We start from the raw sequence: 11,527 nt of genomic DNA on the forward strand, positions 1-11,527 counted from the left end.
TGCTTATTAGTTTTAAAAACTTTAAATTAAACACCAAAAGAATAAACAACCCAAATAATAAATGGGAAAATGAATTAAACAGTTTTCAAAAGAAGTAGCACAAATAGCCAATAAGTGCATGAAAAAAAGTTCAGCATCCTTAGCCATAAATAAAATGCAAATCAAAACAACATTGAGGCTCCACCTCACACCAGTCAGAATGGCTAATATCAAGAAAATAAACAATACTTATACACCATTAGTGGGAATGTAAAGTAGTGCAGCCATTATGGAAATCAGTATGGAGGTTCCTCAGAAGTCTAAATATGGAACTACCATATGATTCTGCTATACCACTCTTGAGCAAATATCCAATGAAATGTAAGACAGCATGCAAAAGAGATACATGCACATCCATGTTTTTTGTGGCACAATTCACAGTAGCCAATTTATGGCTACACCTATGCCCATCAATGGATGAGTAGATAAAGAAATGTGGCATACATACACACTGGAGTATTATTCAGCCATAAAGGAGAATGAAGTTATATCACTTGCAGGAAAATGAATGGAACTAAATCCATAAATACAAACAAGAAGACATGAACCTAAATGGAGGACTATTTTGGTATGTGTGGAGAAAGCCCAAAGGGAGAAGGAAGAGGATAAGGGAGTGATGGATCAAAATGCATGTGTATAAGTGTCATAATGAAACTCATTATTTGTACAATAAATTAAAAAAACAAAGTTTGGCATATATAGTAGAAAGATGAGTTCCCATTCTCCTCCTAATATTATTCTCCTCCCCATAGATAAATATAGTTAAGTTTGTTGTGGATCTTTCCAAGTTAATTTCTTTGTGTTTACAAGTACATATACATATATAATTGCTTGAGTCTTTTTTATATAAACTGCAATCATGCTAGATTAATTTAACACAGTGGCTTTTTAAAAATTAACAATATACTCTTAACTTTTTCTGTCACTAAATATGGGTTTACATCATTGTTTGTCAATAGCTGCACAGTATCCCATTGTATAGATGTTCCACAGATGTTTAACCATTCTAGTGATGAACATTTATGTTGTTTTTAATTTGTGTTTGTCTACAGAACCCTACTCTTCCGGCACTGAACTGTTCTGTTGAAAATGCCCATCCAACTGTTTCTTACTATGCTCGTCCCCAAGTGGCATCGTACAATACCTACTACCATAGCCCTCCCCATCTGCCACCTTATTCAGCTTATGACTTTCAGGTATGTTTGAAAAATATTCCCTTTACTCTCACTCTCAATTTAATTATAGAACCTTTCCATTGTATTCATAATAAGAATGAGGTATCCAGACTCTCTATCCTTGATGGCCTTTTGCAGCCTGTGGGTACCAGTGATTAGATTAAGGACTAGTTGGCAGGCAATGATGGGAGAGGTGGGAAGAGCACAAGAGAAGGAATAGAGAAATGGAAGAAAATGAGAAAAAAAGGAAGGTAGGCTCAAGGAGTTCCAAATTGTCTTTAACAACATCAAAGAGAAGATAATTTGACTGGGAAATGACAGCTTATTAGTACATTACCATGGACCACTGACCAATAGTGTCTTTTTCCATTCCTCTGCAATGGGGAGAGGCCAAGCCCTGCTCCTTAGCACAAAGGTATTCTCAGCCACACAAGGGTTTGAAGTCTAGGACTTTATACTGCAAAACTAATACATATAGTGTGAAAATGGCCTTGTTCCCTCCTATAAAATACAGTACTAGTACAAGGAGGTATCCAATAAAGCTTAGAAAAATAACATTAGAATTTGCTTTAAAGCCTATTAGATAGACAGGTAGACTACTCTGGTAACAGGTTACCCAATTAGATGGTATAGGCTTGGAAATACAAATATGTTCAAGATGGGCACAATTTCAGTAGTGACAGAGGCAATAAGAAATCCTTTAAGAGAATTCATGCATGTTGAAGCTAACACGAGTTGAGTAAATATTCTCTTGGGGCCTCTATAATATAAAACTTCTCTGGGATACAGGGTCCACACATGGGTCCAGTCCAAGAGACCTCTTACATTTATGTTGGTGGCACTGGGGTTTGAACTCAGGGGCTCATACTTCCTAGGCAGGTACTCTTACCATTTGAGCCACTCGGCCAACCCCCTCTACCATTTTTATATCAAAGTAAATTATATTGATCTCACAAATTTACACTTTATAATGAACCCCTTAAGTAGGGACAATAATATGCAGCCACATATCTGTTCATCATTCCTCATTCAAACCCTATCCTGGGAATGAAAATAAGATCGACAATTCAACAATGATTTGTGCTGTTGGTTTCAGTTCAATCAATGCTTTCGTTTTGTTCTAACATGCCAAGTACTGTGCTAGTAGCTGTGGATTTAGAGGTTGACTAAGACAGTCCCTGTATTAAAAGATATGTCTAGTGACTTGATGGGTGAGTCAGGGGACAGATGACAAAAAAGTAAATAAACTATTACACTGAGTGCTATGGAAACAGGGTACTTAACCCAGGGAAGGGATCCAAATTTAGCTACCTAGTCCAAACCTACACTCTGGGCTAATATTATAACAGAGACTTCAGGGATTTTAGAAGTCTACTTTTTAATAACAGCTACTATTCATTGAGCAATTACAATATACAAAGCATTGTACTAAGTTTATATATCATCAGTGAGTCATATAGTCCTTTGAGGGAAGTACTCTTGTCATTGCAGTTCTTTAAAGATGAAATGATTGAATACTGGAGCAGTTAAGTGACTTCCCCAAAATCATTGAGATGTAAACAGAGGGCAAGAATTTATAAGAATTATAAATTATATTAGACACCTAAAAAACTAGCTAGCATTTGTTGCCCTTAATGCAGAGAAACTAAAGCAGATACCTTAAAGCAACTGAGGCCAATAGGAAAAGGAGACCAGGAACTAGAGAAAAGGTTAGATTAAAAAGAATTAACCTAGAAGATAACACCCACACACAGGAAATCAATGTGAGTCAATGCCCTGTATAGCTATCCTTATCTCAACCAGCAAAACCCCTTGTTCCTTCCTATTATTGCTTATACTCTCTCTACAACAAAATTAGAGATAAGGGCAAAATAGTTTCTGCTGGGTATTGAGGGGGGGAGCGGGAGGGGGTGGAGTGGGTGGTAAGGGAGGGGGGGAGAAATAAACCAAGCCTTGTATGCACATATGAATAATAAAAGAAAAATGAAAAAAAAAAAAAAAAGAACAGAATTACTCTGTAAAAAAAAATCTGATTTTTCTAGTGTTTCTCATAGCAATAAAATTCACCTGAAGATAAAAAAAAAAAAAAAAAAAAGAATGACTGAGAGTTGCAGACATTAGTTTGAGGAATACTTTGGAGAAGCTGTGACTCTGAATGCCCATAAATCTTTTCCCCAGTTGACTTTAGGATATTTATACTTTTTATTTGATTAAATTATAAATTTCCTAATCATGACCTCAGGAAAGGTGTCTTTTTACTCTTTTTTATTAAATTATTAATTTGGTCTCCCCTAAAAAGGCATTCCCTTCCTGTATTCATTCTCCAGTTCAGGGACTGTTTGGACACTTCCTATGCATCTTCTTGTTTTTTACATAGGCTCAAGCTGTCTTTCATATTTCCTTTTTGAAGAATTTATAGTTGTATGGTATAGAACTTGAGGGGGATTATTGTCGGGGGGGATGCTCTTTGAAAATTTATTTTTATTTTTAAAAACCTATGCTTTTTACATTCACCTCTCAGAATAGTTAATGATATCAGCTAATAATGTTGTACAAAAAGCCTGCTAGCAAAAAAAAAAAAAAGCCCACTAGCTGCTTGAAATGGAAGCAAATTTACCATGTTCTGGTATTAAAATGGTTTGAACTTTTGGAAAAATTGGTGAAACCCTAAGTACCAAATTCCCAGATGAGAAACAAAATTTTTAAATGAGGAAATTATCTAGTAAATATGTTAAAAGAAAATGTTAAAAGAAAAAATACTGTAAAAATAAGATCCTGCCAGTTAGGTTAAAAAAAGTGCAATCAACTTTACGTTAGTCACTCCCTATTTCACTTAGACAAGCCACATGCAGTCCTGAACACAGGATCTCCTGCACAAATACATGTAGTTCAATTTGCAGATCAGCCTCTGGATCTTACACTGGTCCTAGTTAGAGGTTTAAAAAGAAAAATTAAGTTAGGTAGTTAGGCATCCATAAGTATTGGTATGCAATGAACAGAGATGCCCAGGCTTTGGTACAGCTACAGAAACCTATTTGGAAATTGTTTAAAAGGATACTGACTTGGGGAGAAGGGCATGTAGTGGTGAATGCACACAAATACATCCCCAGATAACATTGGATATGATACTTGAGGTACTATATCCAATCTGAGAGAAAACATGTGCAGGTTCTTGATCAGAACTATTTAGACCAACCTTTCCAAAAGGCTGCTTGCAGAACACACTTGAATCTGAGAGATCATCTGGTGTGCTGGGCCCCTTGAAAGACAAAGACCTTAAAAAGTGAGACCAGTCACTTAGGCTGAAGGCCAGGCCCTCTCATTCTGCTCAGTCTGCTTCTTGAGGGAGGTATTTCAGTGATTTTTTTCTCTCTAGAGCTTAGTGTTTAAATTGAGCTTTCTTTTGTTCACCATGATCCATTCCTTTATAGTTTCATAGAAGGAAATACCAGTATTCACTTAAGAAGCCAGGGAACATCTACTTTTGTTCCCAGATAAATAGAAAGCAGTGAGCAAATGTATACCGGCTCTGACAATAAAATCACAAGAAGCAAAAGTCTTAAAAAAAAACTCCAGAGTTCCCCCATGCTCTTCTCAGATGGCAAAATGACCAGACAGCCAGAAACTCTGGCCTTTCCAGACTATCTTCTCCCATTCAAGTATTAACCATGCCCGACACTGCTAAGCTTCTAAGATCAGATGAGCTGAAGGTGGTATGGCCATAGAATCTGGACTTTCTTCTGAATGAGTTTACTATTTTGGTCATTTGCAAATGGGACTATTTCTGTGACTTTAGGTTTGATAATTTGTTTCCTTTTCACCCCAAGGCTAATAGAAGGATGAGGAAATAGACTTTACTCCTCAAAGCCATGCCTTTATTGTGTAGGTGATTGGCTAGGAAGCTTGGAGACACTTCTTGTGCTCAGATATGAGCAAGGATTTGTTTCTGGTCAGCTGGCCCTGGGGAAATTTGAGTATTGAGGGCACAGAAAAAGGAGTCTCTTAAACATTACATTCCAAGGAGTTCTTGCTTCTAATGAACTTATCTCTCAATTCTCTTGTCCTTTGTACTCATTTCCCCACAACCACTTCAGCTTCCTCCAAGTAGTCCAAAGTCTACAGGATATTAAGCATCAGTATCTACTTTTGTTGGAAAATTGGACCCAGTGTAGCTTTATATAAATCTCTGAAAGTCCCCAGACACACTTGCCAGTAGGGGCCAGTTCCCCTGTTTACTATAACCATGGATTGGTCCCTTTCCTTTCCATTTGGTGAATTGCCAAGTTTAAGCTTAAAACTCTCAGCCTATGCAAAAATGCAAGTGCTTCTGTTTATGCTCTTTATTAAGCACACGAAGGTATACTACCTTTCAACTAAGACACTAAAAGTGACTCATTGTAAATTGGGCCCATTTAATAAAAGGATTGCTTTAATCCTGTGGGAGGCAGGTTATGGTACAGGTTACTGAGAACTCAGAAGGTTGTTGCTTTTTCTTTTTTCCCCTTCCCTAACAAGTTTTTCCTTTTCCTTTCCCTTGTTCACCCCCTTTTTCTTCCTCTTCCTTTTAGCCACTCTTCTCTCCATCTCCTCAGCCTTTGCTTTCTGGGTCAGAACTGAGGGGGAATGCAAAGAACCAACAAATACTAGGTTTACCCTTGGGACCCAGCTTCTCTAGCTAGTCATTGGCACCAGCCAGTTCTAATGCTCTTTTGGAGTCAGTGCTCCACAATGCTCCTGAAGACAGAGGCATGCCTTGACAGAAATGCACATTGATTTTGAAGAGTGTGGGGTTAGCCCTCAGGCAGAGAGGAAGCGGACTATGATGGGAGTAGAGAGATTCCCCTCTTAGCATTATCAGCCTGAGCCTGAGAAGTGGCTCAGAAAGCTAGAGCTGACTAGACCCAGCAGTAGGCATGCCCCTCATACTTCATGGTGTGCAAGAATTCAAAGCTTTGTTTTCCTGAGGTGCCTGTCACATTAGTAAAGCCAGACTGTCAGGCAGGAACCAAAATGCACTGGGCCAGCTCTCCAGCTGGGACAAAGCCAAATCTTTCCCAAGGTGCCTGCCTGTTGCTAGGAAACTATGCACTGGTACTGTGAGCCTTTTCCCCACCAAACCTCAAGAGTGTGTGGACTGCAGCCAGTTAGCTCCCTAGCTCTGCCAGGAACCCTTCAATTTTATCCTTAAGACTCCCAATTTTATCTTTGAAGGGAAGTGAGAATCCCTCCCCGCCTCACCCCCTTAGTACTTCCCAAGCATAAAAACTGAGAAGTGAAAACTCAAGGGCTGTTGTACCACCCTCTTTTATTATCAAAGTGTACAACTGCCACCCACAGCAGCTGCTGCCCACCAAAGCCTTTTAATGCCTCTCAGGACAGAACTGTCTTTAGCTCTACTGCGGGAAATTTGCCTCTCCCTTCTGTGGTTGGGAACACCTAAAACTGGCCTATTGCCTCTCATCAACCCTATAGTGGGATTTAGAAGACAGAGTGCCACATGCCCCGGCACAGATTCTTGGCCTTGTGGGGAATAGTGGTTTGCCTTCCTCTCTGGTTAAGAGGAGAGAGTTCTTTATTGAAGAAAGCAACAAAAGAGGGGGAAGGGAAAAAAGGAGAAAGGTTGGGGGTGTGAAATGGAAAGTTAGGGAATCACTGTACAATCTTCTGCATAACATTTTAGTCAAAGACAGAATATAAAATGGTGGTTCTATAGGATTATATTGCCTACTGACATCATAGCCATCTTAATTTGTGTAAGTTCACTGTTTGCACAATGATGAAATTGCCTATGATGCATTTGTTAGAACACATCCCTGTTGTTGTTAACCAACATATCACTGTACCATTTTTAACAAAGGGGAAAAGTTGAGGTTTTTTTTTGGAGGGGGAGGCATCTGGCTCATCTTGAGCCCACTGTCTCATGTTTGTTTTCCTTTACAGGCTCTTGAAGTTCTATGACTCTGTCATTCCTTCATTCATAGTGAAAAATGGATAGGGTGGTGGAGGAGGATGGCAGCTACAGTCTCTTCTTGGTTCTAAAAGTATTGTGATAAGGAATAGACATTTCAGTGTCTTACACAAGACCAAGAAACCTAGACACCTCTTTTCCAGGAGTGCAGAGGTCAGGACTAGGGATGAAAATCAGCCAACTGATCTCAGCCTCAAGAAGCCTCATGTCAAGGCTGACTCTAGATTGCTCCAGGTCTGGAAAAATGACACGATCTACTTAAATTCTGGCTAGCAGAAGATGCAACCTCTCCACTACCACCCCCCCCATCCTAAACTACCACTTGAACTCTTTAAAAAATTTGGTTTAAGTGACTCTCTAAAAAATATATATACCAGCCATGCCTGGTGAGTTATGCTTGTAGTCCTAGCTACTTGGGAGGCTGAGATTGGGAGGATCACATTTCCATGCCAGCCTGGGCTAAAAGTTCACAATAAAAAGCTAGGTGTGGTGGTGCACACCTGTCATTCCAGCTACACAGGAAGTGTAAATAGGAGGATGGTGGTCCTGGATATAAACGTGAGGCCCTATTTGAAAAATACCTAAACCAAAAAGGGGGCATGGCTTAAGTGGCAGAGTGCCTCCCTAGCAAGTGTAAGGCCCTGAGTTCAAATCCTAGTGCCACCATACACACACACACACATATAAAACCAGCTCCTATTACAGCTAAGACACAACAGAATATTTATAGTTCTTACTCCATTTCTTGACTTACGTTTCTCCCAGAGAGCCTAAAATTGGTTTCCTATCTCTTATCTTGTGGTTCCCTCCAGCCTTCAGACCCTACCCCAACCTTGATCCATTGTGACTTTATCCTCTTAAAACAGATTTTATAATTATAAAACATGCCAAGTTTATCTTATATACTCTTGAAGTTATACTCACTCGTTTACGATTTATTGAGTACCTACTACTTGCCAAGCACTGTTCTGAGCTCTGGGGGATACAGCAATGAAAAAACAGACTAATTCTCCTTGAGAAGGAAAATCATTAAGGATAGAGGCAGACATGGTTCAGAGAAAGAACAAATGACTTCTAATATGGCAATTCACTTCTTTTAAAATTCTTATCAGCTACTTTCCCAAAGATAGACAAAAAATTTGAATTCTCAGTGTCTGCAATCTGACATATTGCTTCTCATTCTTAACATTGGTAGCTTTTGGTAGTGGGGTAGTTCAGATGGAATAGGACGTACAGGTTCCAGATTCAAGCAAGCCATTTACTTTTCTGACCTTGGTTTTTGTCTATGAGATGGGCCCCTGACCACTGCACTATGCTTATGGCAAAGATTTTCCCAGGGTTCAATGGCTTAACCTCATTAAATGTTCTGAAGGCCCCAATTGCCTTTTTTTGGAGGTACTGGGGTTTGAATTCAAGAAAGTCTTTCTCCCTTGAGTTATAAATGCAGAAATGGGAGTGATGTATTCAAGAGACTAAACACAGTAGAAGTAACAAGATTTGGTATCTGACTAGATGCAGGGATCAAGGGTAAGGGAAGGTTTCCCAAATATCTCTGCATGAGGCCTGCAGCCTTTGTGACTGAATGTGGTGCTACCTCTTTCATGTCCTTCATTAACTTTGTAAGGTTTGGGAGCTGTTTTTCCAAACAGAAACTTTAATGTATATTCCTTTCTAAATGAAATTACTATTAGGGGAATTGCACAACTCACTGCCTAAGCTGATGTTTTCTTTTCATTATACAGCATTCCAGTGTCTTTCCATCCTCTCCTCCCTCTGGACTCTCTGACGAGCCCCAGTCTGCCTCTCCCTCTCCTAGCTACATGTGGTCCTCAAGTGCACCACCCCGTTATTCTCCACCCTACTATCCACCTTTTGAAAAGCCACCACCATACAGTCCCTAAATAGGAATGCCTTCTGGCTATTGAGATTATTGTGGCTTTTGTATTTCTGCTTTAGTGGAAGTGTGTAGGGTACAAAATTTAAAGTGTGACTCATATATAAGTTTTACAGTGGCGTGGCAGGCTAGGGAAAGATAGGAATGAAGCTTGTTATCAGTGAAGAGTAGGGGTGGCTAGACTGAACCCAGTACTTCCAAGGACAGTTCACTATCTAAGCAAGGCTGGGGAGCCAGCCTAGCAAGAAGCTTGTCATGCTTACACATGCATAACCCTAGGGTGCATGTCTGTTTTCAGCAGAAACGTGGCTGTCCTCTGCTTCACTTTAGGTAAAGGAGTGCTGTTGTTAGGCTCTTGGCAGATTGCCACCCTAGCACCTTGGATGAAGCACCTGATTTAAAGGCCCTATCTTTCCCTACAACTAACATCATTCCTTATGGAAAATTTCCCAGCTGATTGGGTTACACAGTAGTTCCTAAAGAGAGTTCTGGCTAAGATTTTGTTTGCTTGTGTATGTATGATGAAAAAAAGCTGCCCATATTGTACTCCTTCTCTGTGAGTATTGTAAAAAATGGCTATTGTGATCATTCAGCAGCTTTTGTTCTTGGTATCTCCTAAAGGGAAAAGTGCAATATTCCCTCTTCTTGAGTAGTGAGAAACAGGACTGTTTCAGAAGCACTGAAATACAGAGCAACATGTGAGCTCTTTTAAGTAGATCTCAGTAACACATTTGGTAACTTAGGAGGCAGTGGTTCTACTACGTGTTGCATTATTACAAACATATTTGCTACGGGGGATATAAATCTTACAGTTGAAATTCAGAGTTTAAAAATGCTACATTAGGTTTGGCCATGATATGAATTCTTACTAATCTTTGTGACTATTTAATCTTCAAATATTGTGCTTCAACCCCAGCAAACCGCACGTATCCTCCACCCCATCCCCAAAAAATCATCTGAATTTTAATGTCACTGCTATTATTGGTCCTTTTTTCTGTTTAGACCCATCATGACAGCTTTCAATTCAAAATTATGAAAGTGTTACAATGCCGCTTCAATTCTGCAAAACCTCAAATGTAGCCAACCTGACTAATTCTTAAGTGTTAAGGTAGATTTAAAGTTCATCAAGTACATTGTGGTATTTGTACAGTTCTTTTAATTATACATAGCTTTAAACCATCAACCTGATGACTTTAAAACACTTTGGCACCAAAGCCTTCATTTCAGAATGAACACTTTCATAGGGATCTTACGTTAACCCGAGAATTGATTGGCTTAAAGGAAGACTGATAATCCTACACTTGTATAATGTAAAAATACAGGGCTACAGGAGGGAACCTAATTAGACAGTTTTGCAGCAAACAAACACAGAACACAAACTGGAAAAATTTCCAGCCAATTTTGCTACCTCCCAACTTGATGGATTAGAGGTAGCAGACAAATGCTGGTGCTCCCATCTACCTTGTAGACACATGATCATCAAGAATCATTAATGCACAACAAGTGCACTCACTGATCATAATAAATATTTGCAAACTATTCAGCTTAACTTTCAGCATCATGAATGTTGTCTTATCCAGTTTTCAAATATGAAAAACTACAATCCTTTTGTGTTATACAAAATTACTATTATTTTTTACATTTCTGAGCATATTAAAATTCTACTGTATTTCCAAAAAGGACTAATAACCAATTGATCTGCTATATAATTATCAACTTGAGGTACTCACTGAATTTTTTGCCATTTAGACTTTACCATTTGCTTTAGTGAATGTGTATATTTTTAAAGGCACCATTACAGAGTATATCCTACATGTATCACATTTCTTAAAGTGTTAGGGTTCTATGACTCATTTCTATGTATTTTTCTTACTTTACAAAATAACTTGAAACAGTATAGATTTTGTAACACTTAATTTGAGCAGCTTCTTTTTTAGTACATTGAATTATATAAAGTGCATGCTTCCTTAGAAAAATCAGTATTTGCTGCTTTACTCTTTTGCAAAACATTTGCTGTAATGAAGGAATTTGTATTTCCAATATGCTATCTTTACTGCATTTTGTAATATTTACTGCTTTCTTCCTAATTCTGCTTTGAAGAATTGAACTGGGCATGAAACATTAAAATATTAATCCAGAGCCTGTATGAACTGGATATTGCTTTAAATCTGTTATCACTGCCATGTTGGAAACTCAGACTGCTTTTGTGATGTTTCAAATTAATAAAACTGTCCTCCTCCTTATCCCTTTATAGACATCCTCATGGTATCTATAAAGTAACACTCAAAACCAAAGCTAATTCACCTTTTACTATTATGGTTCAAGAAACAATGGGACATGATTAAACAACAAATAAAACCTAATGGGAATTTTTGCCATGCTATCATCAGAAATACCGCTCCAGTCTTGTTACAAAAATTGAAAAAAATGACAACAGTATAAATACCTATG

General features: G+C 38.5%; 1 protein-coding gene across 3 annotated transcripts in view; it reads left to right on the forward strand.

Annotated features, from left to right (window-relative positions):
- The window catches only part of Tmem255a (transmembrane protein 255A), a 49,509-nt gene extending 38,190 nt beyond the window's left edge, over positions 1–11,319 (forward strand). For all 3 annotated transcript variants that reach the window (XM_074064059.1, XM_020152208.2, XM_020152209.2), the window contains 2 exons: positions 1,092–1,235; positions 8,925–11,319. In XM_074064059.1, the coding sequence (XP_073920160.1) occupies positions 1,092–1,235; positions 8,925–9,083 (303 nt within the window). In that variant the 3' untranslated portion in view covers positions 9,084–11,319. The remainder of the gene's footprint in view (positions 1–1,091; positions 1,236–8,924) is intronic.
- Positions 11,320–11,527: the final 208 nt, after the last annotated feature.

This window comes from Castor canadensis, chromosome X (assembly GCF_047511655.1).
Source record: "Castor canadensis chromosome X, mCasCan1.hap1v2, whole genome shotgun sequence".
In the NCBI taxonomy this organism is placed as follows: Eukaryota; Metazoa; Chordata; class Mammalia; order Rodentia; family Castoridae; genus Castor; species Castor canadensis.